General features: G+C 42.9%; 1 protein-coding gene across 5 annotated transcripts in view; it reads left to right on the forward strand.

Annotated features, from left to right (window-relative positions):
• LOC119697904 (neural-cadherin-like) overlaps positions 1 to 17,253 on the forward strand; it is a 55,689-nt gene that overhangs the window by 11,914 nt on the left and 26,522 nt on the right. For 4 of the 5 annotated variants that reach the window (XR_005255995.1, XR_005255994.1, XM_038129270.1 and 1 more), the window contains exons 2-13: positions 2,147 to 2,341; positions 2,790 to 3,015; positions 4,325 to 4,529; positions 4,915 to 5,026; positions 8,111 to 8,360; positions 9,285 to 9,427; positions 9,775 to 9,947; positions 10,295 to 10,463; positions 12,165 to 12,335; positions 15,644 to 15,816; positions 15,920 to 16,087; positions 17,003 to 17,252. Coding sequence is in view for 3 of the 5 variants with exons in the window: in XM_038129270.1 (XP_037985198.1) it covers positions 2,147 to 2,341; positions 2,790 to 3,015; positions 4,325 to 4,529; positions 4,915 to 5,026; positions 8,111 to 8,360; positions 9,285 to 9,427; positions 9,775 to 9,947; positions 10,295 to 10,463; positions 12,165 to 12,335; positions 15,644 to 15,816; positions 15,920 to 16,087; positions 17,003 to 17,252 (2,235 nt within the window). In the remaining 2 variants the exon portion in view is untranslated. Of the gene's footprint in view, positions 1 to 2,146; positions 2,342 to 2,789; positions 3,016 to 4,324; positions 4,530 to 4,914; positions 5,027 to 8,110; positions 8,361 to 9,284; positions 9,428 to 9,774; positions 9,948 to 10,294; positions 10,464 to 12,164; positions 12,336 to 15,643; positions 15,817 to 15,919; positions 16,088 to 17,002; position 17,253 lie in introns of those variants that run through there. The other variant, XM_038129272.1, reaches the window with a different exon arrangement.

Consider the following 17,253-nt stretch of genomic DNA (forward strand, 5'->3'; position numbering starts at 1 on the left):
TCACTACAACAAAGACATTGAGGGGCTGGAGCGTGTCCAGAGAAGGGCAACAGAGCTGGTGAAGGGTCTGGAGCACAAGTCCTGTGAGGAATGGCTGAGGGAGCTGGGGGTGTTTGGCCTGGAGAAAAGGAGGCTCGGGGGGGATTTTATTGCTCTCTGCAACTGCCTGAAAGGAGGGTGTAGCCAGGAGTGGCTTGGTCTCCTCTCCAAAGTAACAAGTGATAGCACAAGAGGAAATGGCCCCCAGTTGTGTCAGGGGAGGGCTAGATTCCATATTAGGGAAAAAATTTCTCACAGAAATGGTTGCCAAGCATTAGAACAGGCTGTCCAGGGAAGTGGTTGAGTCACCATCCCTGGAGGTATTTGAAAGACATGTGAATGTGGCATTTAGGGACATGGTTTTATGGAATTGTAGAATTCTTAAGGTCCAAAAAGACCTTTAAAATTATCAAGTCTGACTGTCAGCCTAACACTAGCACCATGTTCACCATTAAATCATGTCCTCAAGTGCCATATGCACATGCTTTTACAACATTTCCAGGAATGGTGAATCCCAGGTCTAGTTGTTAAGTTGGCAGTACCAGGTTAATGGTCGGACTTGATGATCTTAGAGACTTTTTCAACCTAAATAATTCTATGTTTCTATTTAAATACACCTTTCATAGAGAGGGAAGGTGAAGTGTTTGTAAAATTCCAGAAAATAATGGTTAATTTGCACTACACAAATATTTTCCCCAACATGCTGTCCTGAACTCAGTGAAATTTGTTCCCTTGTCTGTCTTTTTTAAAACATAAATCTCTGTTTTACTGCTGACTTTTGGTGGGTTTTACAATACCTACAGCGGGATTAGGACCTCATTATTGATTGGTACTTTACAATTGGATCACCTACATGGAGCAATATTAAGAATAATCTGTATAATTACAATTTTTTGAATCATTCTCCAAGTTTCACCGTATGGGAAAAATACTTGACTAGATATTCAGTCTCTGCAGAAATTAGAACTATCTGAATTAGACCAATAAATGAACAAAAATATCTTTAAATGCTCATGCCTACAAGTTTTCATCCCTTTACTAGCAAAATAACACTGTCTATAATGGGCTGAATTATGACATGCATTGGTCAGCCCTCCTTTTTGGCTATAGATAAAATAGTGACTGCTCCAGCTGCTCTTATGAGCTACTACCTCATGCTGTGGGTTGTGCCTTGTCCTACGCAGCAATACAGAGGGGGGAAAAAAGTGAACCAATGTTCTCCCGTATGCAGTGGTGGTACGTGAGAAAACCAGAAGCCATGTAATCTAAGAAAACCAAGGAAATCATATCTTAAATGATTTTAAATACTACAAAGCCCCACAAAAGTTCAGTTAGGTTTTTTCCTTCCTGGGAGTGATTATCTCTGGGAAATTTGTCTAGCATGTATTGTTACTGTGGGGTAAGGTTGCTTGTAAGTACAGGTCTGGTGTGTCAGGGAATGACTAGCTGTGGGTAGCCTTTTATTTAGTATCACATCCCTGAGACACACCCCTAAAATTGTTTAGAATTTCTTGCTTACTTCTTGCTTTTGGTGCTGGTTTTGTCCACATGCTCCTGTCTTCGTCCATCCTGTGGGAAATGGCTTTCTTGAAGGCAGGGTTGAAGGGTTTCCTGTATGAGACATACACACACCTGTGTGCACGTTTAACTTTGTAGTGGTGTAGCCCTTAACAGACCTGCAACCTCAGTGCAGTTTGTTGAAGTACGTGATCATATTTTAACAGGCAGAAAACGTGCATTTCTCCTATGTACCTTTCTACATACCCCCTTTCCACATTTAGTTTCTCTTTTTATTCGGCTTTATTCTCTGCACTCCATAATGCATTTGTTTTAGTTTGAAGTCAAATCTTAAGGCCACTTTTAGAATACAACTATGCTTAGAAAAATTTCTTCAAGAAGAAGAAATATAACTTATCTGTTAGTGACTTGCTGTGAATTAAAATGGCTTGAACATAGGTTTCCCTAGAGGTAAAAAATACTGTGATTAAACTCTACATGTCCTTTGCAGTGGAAGCTTCCTTCTTAGTTTGTTTACAGGTACTAATGGATAAGATCTTAACATTAAGTTGGTGACCAAGCTGTCTAGAAATCCGTGTGTCTTTTGCAGATGATGACTGGTACCTCTGCCACGTGACTCTCCTTGCCCCAGAAGAGGAGCTTCTGTCCTGGGCCATGTACCCGTACCCGTACCTGGCGCGCGTCAACCCCGATGCGCGCAAAGGCACTCTCATCTACCAGCTCACTGCCCACTGCAGCAGCCCTGAGAACGCCACCGCTGCCATAACGTACACGCTCATTGCAGGTAGGGCCAGTCTGAAAACAAAAGGTGAAATTCTGTTTAGTTGCAGATGTTTCTTACCGAGTTCCCGTTTTATAATTTCATGGGTAGATTTTCGCTTGGGGAATCCTTAAAGATACAGCAAGTACAGCAAGTAGAAGCTGGAAGTGCTGTAAGTAAAAGTTACGTGGATGGGAATCTTTCTTGTCGCCATTTTCTTTGCTTACTCTGAAATTGATGGCAGCTTTACTGTTAGCTTAAGGCTCCATTTCTTACTTGTCCTCGTCTCTTTTACACTGCTAGTCAACAAAACAGTGTGAGTGAAAGATAAGGTGAACAACTGGAAAGGCTAAAAGAAGAGCATACAAGCACAGAGGTGGATGAGTTGAGGATGGCTTACTTTAAATGGTGAAGGTGCAAATTTTCTTGCTGTGGGGAACGTCTCAGACCAGCTTTATGCATGTGTTCTTAGGTGGTGAAGAGCGATTCCGAGTGGATAAGGACACTGGCATGATCATGACGACTGGGCTGCCTTTGACGTGGAACAAGGAGTATGTGGTCACTGTGGAAGCCTCTGATGAGCAGGGCAACAAAAGCCCCTACGCCTCCGTGTCCATCCTGGCCGGCTCCCGACCTCCGCAGTTCACTAACATGTCCTACAGCGTGTTTGTCCCTGAAAACACTCCAGCAGGAGAAAAGTGAGTTGTATTTGGTTAGGTAACTCCCTCCCTGCAGTCTGAGAGGAGCTTCACAGAGCACAACAGGGTGAAACTGTTGTGATTTTGCTTCCTAGGGCCATGCATATGCATTTGTCCATCACACTTTAAAAATAATGTTGTGTTTTCTAAAAGAAATTATGGCTCTTTTTATGTTTCTCCAGTGTGATATGAGTCTCCATGTGTCACATGTAGTCTGGAATGCTGGAATTATTTTAATTCTTTTGGAGTTTTAGTGCATTGTGAATTAGAGCAACCAAACTACTGGCTATGCATTTCCTGGTGATTTAAACAAATGCTTGAAAAATAGTCTTTTAATTAACTAGATCTGGAGTTGTTTGTGTCCTGTTTGACTTGTATTTAAATTTCTAGAAAGACAAGTCATTGCCAGACTCTTGAGATAACAGCACCAGTGTGAAGTACAAATAGATAAAGCTCAGTCTCCAAGGGGGCTGCTGTTGCATGAAGAGTGGCTGAGCCAAGCCACAGTGGGGAGATGCTCTCAAGCTGGCTCTGGATTTATTGTCGCTGTTCAGCTACTTGGGAGCAGAATGGGCTTTAAGGCCTCTAAGGAGCAGGTGGAACAGTGCCATTAGGCCTCTAAGGAGCAGAAAACCTCAAAATAAACTGATGACCCAGGAAAAATTGCTGGAGATGTGCCACTAATCCTTAAGAGAAACTGAATGAGAAGGAGGAGGGAAACTTCTCTACTTCACAGGAGCTTTCAGTGAGATGAGCTAAAAGTGTATTATGCTGGTGAAAGACTGGTGTGAGAGATGGAGCTTCAAAACATAAGTCACAGTAGGGAGGCAAATATTCCTTTGATATCCTGACAAGGTGGACGACAGGATCTGGAAAGCCCTGTACTCCATGGGCTTCCCATCCATGTCTAAACCTGTTTCTTTTCTAAATATACAACTACAGAGAAACTCAGAAGTATAGTAGGTCACTTATTTGTGAAAATAACTGAGAAACTGGGGGTAAAACAATAATTGCTTCAAGTATTTAAAAGGCTACAATAGGGAAGAAAAAAATGTTTTAATGCTAGTGGGGGTTGAAATGGGTTTTTATTTCAGCACTACTACATCAGTGAATAAGTTTGGTGAGAGAAGAGAAGGCAGATGGGCTCCCTGTAGCAAAAGGGGTTTCCAGTCTGGATACAAAACTGAGCCAAGCATTGACAGAGAGTGAGCAAGACACCTTTCCTCATCCTATCCTCATCTAGGTGCTGAGGAGACAGCTTTTGTTGTTATTGTTTTGAAGCAAAGGGTTGTTCTCTCGTTCTTTGCAGAGTAGCAGTGGTTGAGGCTGTTTCTTTCCAGAGCCAGCCTCTTTCCTACACTCTCCTGACAAACCCCTCTGGGCTCTTCCGGGTGAGGCAAGAGAGTGGAGAGCTCAGCCTGACCCACCCCGTGGACTACGAGAGCGAGCACCACCTCTACCACCTCCTTCTGAAAGCCATGGAAGTTGAGAGCACTCTCAGCAGTGTGACTGAGGTACAGGAATCTCTTCATGTCCTACCCATGGTCTGCAACCCCTTGCTCCAGGACCAGTTACACAGATGGATAGCCCAGGACACTCGTGAGGATGCTGGGCAGGGAGGAGCCTTGTAGTACAGGCAGAAATCTGGGCTCTGACCTGGGTTCACATCTGGGCTCTGCAAATATCTCTTGTTACTAGTTTTTGGCTTTTAGTCCCATCTTGGGAGTGGAGGAGAAAATACTTCTCTGTGTTTCCAGAGTAGTGTGAGAAGAATAGCATCAGAGGTGTAAGGATGGGACAGCAGCAAAAGCACTGACTGCCACTGCAGTGTCCAGAAAGAGGTGCTCTTTTAGCAGTGTAGAAGCTAAAATCCACTCTCAGTGTGTCCTTTTTCCTCAGGTCATGGTCCATATCACCGATGAAAATGACTGTTCTCCTGAGTTCCAGCGCTCCATTTACAGCAGAGACAACGTTCCCGAAACCATTCCCGTTGGCACATCTCTTCTGCAAGGTGGGGACCATCCTGTCACCTCTCATTTCAGTCTTGCCACAGACCTGCTAGTTTGTTACCTTTTCATGTTGTGGCCATGAGGAAGTGCTCTCTTCCACTGGAACTGCCTTGGTAAGGTGTGGACGGCAGCTTTCCTGACGGTCTGGGGATGACTTTTAGGTATCCTGGAAGTAGAGCTGTGAGTGTCTTCAGGTGAGGATCACTGTACTGTGCCCAAGGAGAGATCCTGTGATATCCAAGGGCAGTTAAAGCAGCTGATAGGAAGTGGCTTCATTTCTTTTAAATGTTGTGGCTGTCTTTTAACTCATCTTGGTCATCTTTTTGTGTCCCAGAAGCAGCTGTAATTAGTTTTTCTTTTCCTAATGTGTTAAGGAAAAAAAAAAGCCTTTTTTTAATGGACAGCTAATTTTGACAGATAGGCATTAACGCTGTATAACTGACTTGCAAAGTGTTAAAGGAAAAATATTTGGAAAGCCTGTGAACTTATATTTATGGTTGTGGCTTTCCAGTCATCATCCCATGTTTGTTTTTAACATGGCCATGTGTCATTTGCATATAAACCCTGAGTGGACAGGTGACATTTTTAGAGGCTAAAATAGTATTCTGATACAAGACTTCAGGGGTATGAACTCTGAGAAATGAGTAAGTGCCAAAGCACGACTTAGCAAAAAGATGAAAATGTAAATTTCCCAAAGCTGGAGCTGAACTCTGCAGGTTGCAGAGGTGATAAGAAGTTCAGCTTTCCTTGTGTACGGGGGCTGCAGGGCCTGCTTTCTCTAAACATTTGCAAAGAGAGTTCAGAGCTTGTCATACTTAATTTTTAGATTTAATTGCTCTTGGGAAGAAAGAAATTGATCAGAATAACCAAATCCTAAAACTCCTAAGCATGTGATTTTCCTTAAAGAGATGAATATTCTTCTGTCCAGAGGACTTGTAAAGCTCATCAAAATTCCACTGGTGGGGGAAAAAACGTATGCCCCATGTCCAAAGCAAGCAGAATGTCAAAGCTGGGCTATTGCATCCCATGTTGTTGTCTTGCCACACGATGTACATTTCAAGAATAAGAGCCATCTTAGAAGAGAAAATGTGAGGTGGAAGTGTAGTGCCAGTCAGTGGAAATGGGTGTGTGCAGACTCACTTGCTGTGGAAGGGCTGAGCAGGGCTGTTAGTGGCTGCAAGGGAGCTGTACCTCGTGCAGGATGAGACCTGTGCCACTAACTCTGACTGCCAAGTATCTCAGGGAAAAAAGACAAAAGAGCTCTTACCCTCACTGCACCTCCTTGAGGGATGGGATGTTGCAGTCTCAGAATGACCCACAGAAATAAATGCAAATATGAGAGAGCTTTTGCCATTCTGGGCATGCCCGTAGCTGTTGGTGGCAGTGAAAAAGGTAGTGTGATAAATGCTTTCCTTAAAACTGTGGATGATGGGAATGTAGGTTTCACTTTCCAGCTGCTTTTATTTTAGCACACTCAAAGTCTGGAGCACAGAGTGTGCTCTCAGAAGGACCCTCAGCCTTCAGCTGCATCGCTGTGCCAGCAGAAAAAGTCTTGGAGCTGTAGCTAGCAGCTCAGTCAGCTTTTGAGCCAGAGTTAGCTTGCACTAAGCTAGTTCAGAACACGTGCAAAACCAGCTCAGGGCTGCTTGTGGCTGGCCTATGATCCTAAAAAAAAAATATCCTTTGCAATGCACACCAGATGGAATGAAATGGAAGGGAATAGGATTCCCAGGTGCTATTGGGAAGTAAGGCATGTTTCTGTCATGTACAAGTAAGTGCCACATTCCCTATTTGCCAGAAAACATCTGGGTGAAAAGAAACATGTCATTAAGCACATAGAATGTATTTCTGTGAATGGTTAAATGGCTCACTAATGACTGTAGATTAAATCTGAATTTTTCAAATCAAAAAAGTTTTTCACTTTCTGCATGCCTTTCTAAAAACAGTACTTAACCACTGTATTTGACAGATTTAAATCACTGTCATTTTAGTCTTTGAGTTTTTGTCTGTCAGTGCAGCAAGAGAGTGATTAACACTGAAGCCCTTGATTTTGTAGTCTGTAACACAAACATTCATTCACAGCAGGATTTGGAGAGATTTTAAACAAAATGTTACAACTACTCTAAATATCCTTGTAAACAATGAGTAACTTTCCACAGGCAGATGCAGTTGAAATTTTTTGCAACTAAGTAGAACAGTTCTTTGGTGTACTTTTGAAATCATTCTCCGCTCCTTTCCTATTTTGAGTTGGTATTCTGATAGAGACAGGCTGTTTCTGCCACCCCTCAGTGGATGGTGCTGCAGCTGTTTGCTGGGGTGTCCATGCACTGCAATCACTGTTCTGCTTCCACAAGGCTGTGTGCTACCACGGTGGCTGCATCTGGATCCTATTGGTAGAATAAGGAGTTTCTTTATTACCAGTGTGGGTATGATGTGAAGCCTCATTGTTAGGCTAGAAAAATTGCAAGGCAATGGGAGAGGTGAGCTTCCACTCTTATCAATCACTTTTGATGCTTTGTTGTGCTGGTTTGCTGCTCCTGAGCAGATGGGACACTCAGTGTACTAAATAAACACTTACTGGGGAGGAATGTTTAATCACTCTTTGTACCTTGAAGCACCAGGTAATTAAAAAGTACATAACTAGCTGGGAGCTAATTAAATTTGAACATAGCATTCCTGGAAAGAGTGAGGAACCAGTTTATGACTGATAATGTAAACCAATGTGCATACTGATTGTGTGCTAATTGCCAGTGTTGACTGCTGTTTGTACAAAGCATTTTGTGCAGTGCTGGGATCACAGCTCTCTTGCTGAGATCACTCGGGCTGGGTTGGAGCAGAGGGAAGAATTGTTTTGATTTTTCACTCCCAGCCTCCTGCTAAGTTCCCAGACACTAACCACAAACAACAACAACAACAACAATACAAAAACAAAACAACAACCAAAAAAACCACTTTAATGGATGAAACAGATGTAGGTGATGCCTGTTCTCAAAAACTAACAAAAAACCAGAGCTGGCTTGGTGGCAAACAGCATAACCAAACCTCCTTTGCAGTATGACTGTTCTGTTAAATGTGTTCTCTAATAGTGCTTGCAACAGACTGCGACTCTGGCTCCAACTCTGAGATCTCTTACTTCATCCAGAGCACTGATTTTTCCATCACACGTCACGGGGTCATCAATTCTAACCAGAGGCTGAACTTTGAGCGAGCCAACCACATGTACGAGTTTGTGGTGATCGCTGTGGATAAAGGACATCCCCCTCGGACGGGGACGGCGTCCGTGCGCATCCGAATGGCCAACGTGAACGACGAGGCTCCCGTCTTCTCCCAGGCCGTGTAAGGCACCTTCAACACCTGCGTTGCTTTTGAGAGACACTGTTCTGACATGTAACCTTAATAGCACTTGGCTAAATGGTCACTTGTTGTTTTGTGTGACTGTAAGTACCGGTGAAATTGGAGGAAAATTTTATATAGAAAAACTTTAGGAGTTGGACTTTCATTTCTAGATTGTATATAAAAAATACATCATTTGTGATACCAGTATATTGACTTTATACAGAGAGAACTGAATGAGTCAAAGACCATACAGGGAATGATTTTGACTGTGTTGACTCCTAGGTCTCAAAGTGATTATCCATGTATAAATAGGTGACAAATAAATACGGTAGTTAGCAAACCACTACTAAAATTTAATTTTAGGATCAAAAGATTGTACTGTAAGCTAATTTCATAAGCCCCTGCTTGTTTGAGACTCCTTTTTCTTTCCTGTCCTCAATCAAGACAATTTCTGTTATTTGCACAATTTCAATGTCTGAACATATTTTAAATACAAAACATACTTTTTTTTTTTTTTACAAAATCAAATACTTTTTTACATTCATCTCTGTAGTATCTGATGCTTTCCATTAATATATAGGGGCATAAGAAACACTGCATGGCAGATACTAGTCCTTTTTCTCAACTTTAGTAGATACATGATCCAATCTTACAGTACAACATATTATGGTGCATATTGTTATCCTCCAAAGGATCCTTCAAAATTATGTATACCAAAAGTCCAGGATTACAATCCTAAAATAAGTACCAAATGTTGAACAGAGAAGACATAAGTAATATCTTGAACCAGTTTAAGATTCCATGGTTGCATGCCCAAAGCTTTTAAAAACCATTTGTAAAGATTTCATAATCTTGCTGATGGTTAACACGGCGATGGTTGTTCTGACACTCTGTGTGCTGCCATTGCTCCCTTGTGTCCATCAGTTACAGGACTTTCCTTTCGGAAGACGCTGGTCCCGGCACCTTGGTGGCTGCTGTTCGGGCAGAGGACCCGGATGGAGACGGGCTGCTTTATCTGATTACAGGAGGCAATGAGGAGGGCAACTTTGAGCTGGATAGCCAGAAAGGTAAGGAAAGAGGGTCTAGAACTCAGTTATTTACTGTCTAATCTCTGTTGACTCTGTCCTACCCGTATGTCAAGAACCATAAGAAAGCTCCATATTTATCTAATCTGCAAATGGGGATGCTTTGTATCAGTGGGGATTAGTTCTTTGAAATGATGGTTATTCTTCAACAATCAGCCAAAACTTGGGATCCTGGTCCAAGCCTGTGCAGACTGAGATGATAAATTCCTGTGCTTCGCAACCAAAATACAAACTGAGCCAGAAATACAGTGATGGAGAAATGTGATGCTCACTTGATTTTGTGTGTTTACAGAGTAAATTAACATGACACTTTATGCTTCCACATTCAGGTATCATTAAACTCCGCAGAAACCCACCCCCCAGTCTGAAAGGGCCACAGTACACCCTGAATGTCACTGCGATAGATGACAACGCCTCGGGGGGACCCACTCCTCTCAGCAGTTTTGCTGAGGTTATTGTAGGAGTTAATGACGTTAATAACAACAAGCCTGTCTTTAGAGAGGTAAGATGTCTTTCTGCAGATATTCTTTTCCCATCTGAGCTATAACTGGGGTAATAGAGTCTCCATAGCTAGTGGGGGCTGCTGGTGGGCTGAAGGGTCTGTGTGTGCAGAGCAGAATGAACTTGTAAGTGACCAGAAGACAGCTTTATTCCGAGAAGAAGTGTAAAGTCTTCATCCTCCTTTTTCCTTCCTCTCCCTTAGAGATTGATTTCTTTGTGTGCATAAGTAATAGTAGCGATTTCCTTCCAAGTTTTCCCCAGACCTGCTGGAAAAAATATTGACACTGTGCAATAGATTCATGTGACTCTGTGTAATATTTAGGGTCAGATGTTTGGGTGTATTTTTAGTGCGCTTACTACAGTGACAGCACCTGGGTTCTGGAGAACCAGCCTCCAGGCACGCGTGTGCTGCAGGTGGAAGCCTATGATGCAGACCTTGGCATCAATGGAGAGGTGAAGTATGGGCTCATGCATCGAGATGGAGCTTCCCTTGGCTTCAGCATTGACCCAGACACAGGTCAGTAGCTTCAGGTTACTGAGAAAAAATGAAAATTGTATGTTGTATTGTAATGAAAATGCCACTGTATCAGTATGTTCATGTGGGCTCATGTTTAACCATGTAACTGCAGGGCTAGCTGTGACAGTTTATAGGAGAAACACTGGAAAATGCTCAGGGTATGTAAATACTCACACCTTAGATTAGATTAGATTAGATTAGATTAGATTAGATTAGATTAGATTAGATTTAATGAAGGTTGTAGTGATTCAAATCATAGTAGCATAGGATGGTTTGGGTTGGAAAAGACCTAAAATATTATTTATTTCCAACACCACTGCTGTGGGCAGGGACACCTTCCACTAGACCAGGTTGCCCAATGCCCCATTCAACCTGACCTTGAACACTTCCAGGGAGGGGGCTTCCACAGCTTCCCTGGGCAACCTGTGTTGGGCAGAGTCTCACCACCCTCACAGTAAAGAATTTCTTCCTAATCTAAACCTGCTCTCCCTCAGTTTAAAGCCATTGTCCCTTGTCATATCACTACATGCCCACAGATTCTGTCCAGCTCTTTAGGTACTGGAAGGTGCTGTAAGGTCTCCCTGGAACCTTCTCTTCTCCAGGCTGAAAAATCCCAGCACAGTTTGTCTTCACAGGAGAGGTTTCCAACCCTCTGATCATGTCCCTCTTCTGGATTCACTCCAACAGATCCACATCCTTCTTATATCAGGGGTCCCAAATGCAAATTAAATAGGGAAACCAATCCTAGTTGAATAAGAAGATAAAAATGTGTTCTGTATCACTTACCCTCCTATTTGAATCAAGGGTAGCTATAAAAATGCAGAGCAGAAAGTGTGATTTTTACAAGTTAAGTTTATTCTTCCCTATGATGTGGCCACAGTTTATTTCCCATCTCATGCACAAATAGGAGATCCAGTGCACTGCAGGCAAAACCATCATACCAGAACAGGGCAACAATGTCTTTATATACGATTTATTTCAAATGAAAATGTTATGTAGTTGTTGATGTTTCTATAGTCAAAATAGGAAAATGGGATATTGTTATGTCCAGGACTGTGCGGGAGATTGGAAAGGACTACAACAGAGCTGAAGAACTCCAAGCATAGGAGAGAAATAGATCTAGAAGTGGCCTTAAGAAGGCCAGTTTGAAATCTGATAAGCAGAAGAAAATAGCTGAGGTAGGGAGAGACTTGGTTAGTAGGGAGGGAAACCTGAAGATTTGGAGAAAATTGTTTGATTTATCCACTATGATTTTACCCAATTTTAATCTGTTCAATGAGACAGTCTCCAACTCCTGTAGCAGAGGTTACTTTGGTCATATCACTTGTGTCTTCTGTGGTGTGACTCTTCCTCAAAGTAATAATGAGCTGATTCAGTTACTCGGACGACCACTGGAGTAAACCCAGAGAGGCCCTTCAATGAGAAGGAGAAAGTCCTTCTGTGCTCCATGAGCCATGAGATAACAAGATACTCTGAGCTTTTTATCAGGGCAGCAGGAAAAAGGTGGCGTGTGAGGAGAGGAGAGACAACTGGAGTTGGTATAGTCCAAGACATGCGTTGCAGGGTTGGTGAGGATTGAGCTTTACGGCTGTGTTGCATGCAGTCAGAGCTTCCTTTTGCGCAGGAGATGTGCAGGTTGCTCTCTGCAAATTCAGTCCTGAGGCTGTGGTCAGGCAGCTCAGGAGGTGTCTGTGTTTGCAGGAGTCATCACCACCACACAGAGTTTCGACCGGGAGAAGCAGAGGGAGTACACTCTGTCTGTCACCGCCACCGACCAGGCGCAGGAGCCGCTGATCGGCGTGTGCCAGGTCACCGTCCTCATCGCTGACGTCAACGACAATGATCCCAAGTTTGAGAACAGTCGCTATCAGTGTGAGTGTTACTTGACTGCTTCTCCCAGTACTGCCACATGAATCTTGTTAGAAGGTTATTCCTTGTAACAGTGGTCAGTCTGTTAGGTGACCGATCTTCCTTTGTTGCCCACTAAGCCAGTTACTGTTTAACCCATCATCAGTGGAAATGTGCAGAATTAACCAGTGCTCTTTAGTCATTGCTGTTCTCTTAAAAACATTTACATACTTCACTCCTGCAGATGAGGCAGATCTATTCCCTTCTCTTTGCAGCTTTTCTCTGCCCAGCTTTTTTCCGCACTGAATTTTTATTTGATGTCCCAAAACAAAACATGACATCCTAGCTGGGAAATCATCAACCCTGACCAGAAGTACAATTGTCATTGGTGTCTCTATAGCACAGAATCTCTGTTTGAATAGACTAAAGTGGCATTTATGTCTTGTCAAACAGCACAGAATCCTTGGTTTCTAGGCTGCCTTTGGCTGGGAGCCAATGCCTGCTGTGTCTGTCCTTCTGAACTAGCTTTTCCCATTTGACCTGCTGACATTCCCTTTTTCATCCCCACATGATATGCTTTACATCAGTCTTTTGTTTCATTTGACTTGATGCTTCTCCAGTAGAATCCTGCATTTCGTTACACTTGGACTCTCTACATTTAATGTCATCCACATATCATGAGTATAACCCCTAGTTGTTGGACTGGAACAGGTCCAACAACTTGCATAATTGCTTGAAAATGGGAAAAAAAAGTTGTTGCTGATGCATCTGCCAGCAACTTCATTTTGGAATTTTTTTGTCACTTGTGTGGAAAAATCATGGAGGGCAAAGCAGTGACCAATGCCTTATTAAAATGAAGATGGCTTGTAAGAAAATTGTGTTTAACCTCACAGTTGCCAGCATTTTAGAAGGTTTCAAAAATAAGTTGGATGTTTATATTTTAGGACTTTAACAAGAAATTACACTAATGTGCTAAATATACATCCACACTTCAGAGTTATGTACAAGGACAGAAGGAAAATTGTGTTTCACCTTTTAAAGTATCTTGTAGTGACTAATTCTAAGTGCCAAATTCATTAAAATGTGTAGATTTGGAATAGCCATTTATACAGTCTTACCAGTGTCTTCTGCAAACCTGGCCAAAGCAGCACTGAGAAGTTGAGTAGGAATAATCTTTCTGGAGAGAAATAGTTCTGAGCAGAGCAGACAATCCCTGAGGTAAAGGTAATGTTTGTGCAAAGGTGAACCTTTCTATTCTACCATCACATGTGTCCTTCAGGTGAAACTGCCCAGGATTCTTCTTTCTCAAAAGCTGTGAAGCTGAGAGGTTGCATTTGTAATTATGGTGGCTTCAGCCCTTTGAGGAACAGGCAGATTTTATTTATTTTTTTCATGAACAGAGGGTACTGGCAAAGGTTCTGAAGCAAAGGCAGCTTTTTGAGATGGCAAACCTGCAGATAGTGAGGTCACGTTATGCCTAGCACTTTCCCAGTGTCTCTACATAAGTAATCAATGCTTCAACGTCACAGAATTAAAAATAGCTTCTTCCCTAACAAGATCAAAGGCCATTAGTCATAGGTTTCTATTCATCCTGGAAACTGCTGGTTCTTTACTCTCAGCACTAGGATGTTGGTTAAATTCCTGATTTAGCCATGCGTCTTATCATCTGTCTGCAAAACAGACATTAAAGAAATGCTAAACTGTAGAAGGGATGGTACAGTAAACGTTAAAGTCGTGTCAGAAGCAAGCAAAGCACATGAAATGAGAGACTACCACCCTTCCTAGTAACTTTGTCCTTTTTATTACAATGCCATTTAACAGAATTTGGCTGTTAAAGACAGCCACACACACACACACACAAGCATAAACACAAAAAGGGAGAATTTTACAGTGATTTATGGCAGTTAATTCAATTTTCATTAATCTATCTTAGTGCTGGTAAATCTCATGTGAGATTAGCTTTGTCTGTTACTGACATACCAAAGACAAGAATCCCAGTACAATTAAATGACACAGGGACAAGTGAAGCCAATTAAATCTCAAATTACTGCTCATGGAACAAGTGGTTGCTGCTGTTTAAAGTTGTACTGCTCCACTACTACACACTGTAGACATTAAAGGAGAAGACCAAAACAGAAAACATGACTGCTCCATAAGTAGTGTGCAGTTCTGATTATCCCACATCAAAAGTGCTAAAAGGACACACATATAAGGGAGATGGAAGATACAAAACAGTTTCTGAACAAGACACGAGTTAAAAGAATGACTGGGTTGCCTAAACCCAACCACAACAGCCTTCCCACTGTCAGTTTTAATAAACTGAGCTGGTGGAGCCTTAGTACAAGGAAACAGCTCAAAAACACAATCAGGCAAGCACACATAGCTACTTGAAGGAGGAATTGTGACTGGATGGCCGAGGATAGAGGGAAGAGCTGGACCAAAAATCAGTGTAATGTAAAGACGAGTGTAGAAGAAAGACAGCCGGCAGGATAGTTTAATATGAAACTGTGCGTCACAGAGTGGAGGGGAGCAGGAGATGACTGCTCATGATTTCCCATAATTTTGTTGGTGTCCCTTCCAGAAATCAGGCTTTAGGAAGACAAAATTAATTATTCTTCTGTGCAGTGGGCTCTTCAAAAGTGTGACTTTGCCACCAGATTTTTAGATGACAATTACATGAGCAAGTTCAAAGAAGGATTGGTTTCTCTAGAACTATGGGCAGAAAGACATGAACTCTGACACAGGTGGATTTCTGGGAACAGGGAGTGAAACCTAAGGAAAGAGACATACATAAAATGATCATTGCCCCTGCCCTGGGCAGCTTTTCCAAAACACTGGGGGGTTGGAGGCATCTTTGCTGTGATCTGAGTCTTTGTGCTTTGCAATTACCTAGTGCCTCCCACTGGCAGTGCTGCTGGCACCACTCATATTCAAGATTAATTCAATTCACGTGGAATTCCCTTTGATACCAACCTGCTTTTACCATTAGCTGTGCCCAGCAGGCTGGGCTGTGATCCAAAGCAGGGGGCATGCAAGCTGCTGTGGGGCTTGCCAGCGCCGCCACGGAGTGGCACCAGTGCTGGCAGCAGCAGTGTCAGTAAATCTGCACCACCAGCAGCTCACTTAACAACCCAGTGTGGCAGGGGAGAGGGAAGGGGAAGCTAAAAGAGGACTATAGACACTGCTGGTGACAATACTTTACAACCTGCTTCAGTACAGAAACATTTAATCTCCCATGAAGAGAACAATGATGTTTTACAGGGGTATTTCTTTACAAATACAGCTTGCTAATCCACAGCAGACCTGCTGACAGTATCTTTGTCTTTTCAAAGACTTCCTTAGTGAAGACACTCCAGTGGGAACGAGTTTCCTCCGAGTTGCAGCTCACGACAGTGACCAGGGTGTGAATGCTGCGGTCACATACTCAATGTTAGAGCATCAGCTGGAATACTTCCAGATCAACCCCAGCACAGGCTGGGTGTATGTGAATTGCCCACTACCCCAGGTAATGTGAGTCTCCAACCCCTCAAATCCATTGCAGAGGGTTAATTGCAAGCTCTTGGTTTGTACAAAACAGTTTTCAAGTGTTCTCTGCCTTTGTTTCCTAGACAATGCGCATTAGCCGCTATATTGTAGCGACAGACGGGGGGAACAGAAGCAGCACCGTGGAGCTGATGGTGACTGTCACCAGTGCACTGAGCCAGCCACCCCGGTGGGAGCAGAGCACATACTGGGTAACCATCCCCGAAAACACCATTCGTGACACCAAGATTGTGGTATGTTAAAAGCGTGATTACTTCCCTCCCTCTTCATTTCTGCTTCTTCCTCTGTTATGCTCTAAGTCAGAAGTACACAGATGCTCGCTCTGCAGCCTTACTGCATTGCACTATGCCCTTATGAGCCTTCACTGCTGTGTACCTGTTAAAGTTTGTCAGGTGTACCTGTCACAGAATAGGATGGCATTTCAGCTGGCAGCAGTTTTACCAGTGAATTCTTGCAGTAATGGTCCTTGAGGTGTGCTTCCACAGGAGCAAGCCTTGTGCGCTGCCAGAGAAGGAAATTCTTGTGTGTTCCCTCCAAGAGCCAGCTCCTCACTCCTCCATCCTCAGTGGGCTGTGCTATCTGCTTGTGTCTTTCTTCAGGCTTTTCTCAGTTAAGCACAAGAGCGTGGAGTGACATAGTTTACTTTGGACTCTTCTAACTCAATTCCTTTTTAACCCATAGAGACTTAGTCTTTAAGAGCAGAAGACTTAGTCTTCTATATATTGCCACATAATTCCTGCTTTCCTCCTCCTGCATGTAATATTGAAGCACTTGGAAACAATTTAGGGTTTGAGTTTTCCTTCTGTAACTTGCTGAGTAAAATGTACAACTCAGTGGAGAAATGGTCTCCTTATGGATCAGTTTTGCTTTGGAAGGAGGAGAGAGGAGGGATTTTATACCTGTGCTGCAGTTCTGGCTTGGCACAGGCAGATAAATTTCCTGTTGATTAAACACCTGCACTAAACCTAGATATTGTAAAATAAAACTCAGCTCTCTAAATGTTTCTGTTTTGTCTGTTACCCGAGTCATACAGGGGGGTATGTTCTTGGAGAAGATACACGTGTGCATGTTTCTGCCATCAAACTCAATACGTAACACTTGCAACCCCGTGCTTCATGAATGTATGTGGTGGCTCTTTTCTTCTTCAGACCATCAAAGCCACATCCCCTCTTGGTGATCCCAGGGTTACCTATAACCTGGAGGAGGGTCAAGTTCCAGAGACTAACATGCCAGTTCGTTTCTATCTGAAGCCAAACAGAGCTGATGGATCTGCTTCTCTTCTAGTCGCTGAACCACTTGACTTTGAGACTACTAAGTTTTTCACCCTGACAGTCCGGGCACAAAATGTAGCAATGACTCCTTTAGCTTCCTTTGCCACTGTTTGTGTGAATATAACAGG

This window comes from Motacilla alba, chromosome 2 (assembly GCF_015832195.1).
Source record: "Motacilla alba alba isolate MOTALB_02 chromosome 2, Motacilla_alba_V1.0_pri, whole genome shotgun sequence".
Taxonomy (NCBI): Eukaryota; Metazoa; Chordata; class Aves; order Passeriformes; family Motacillidae; genus Motacilla; species Motacilla alba.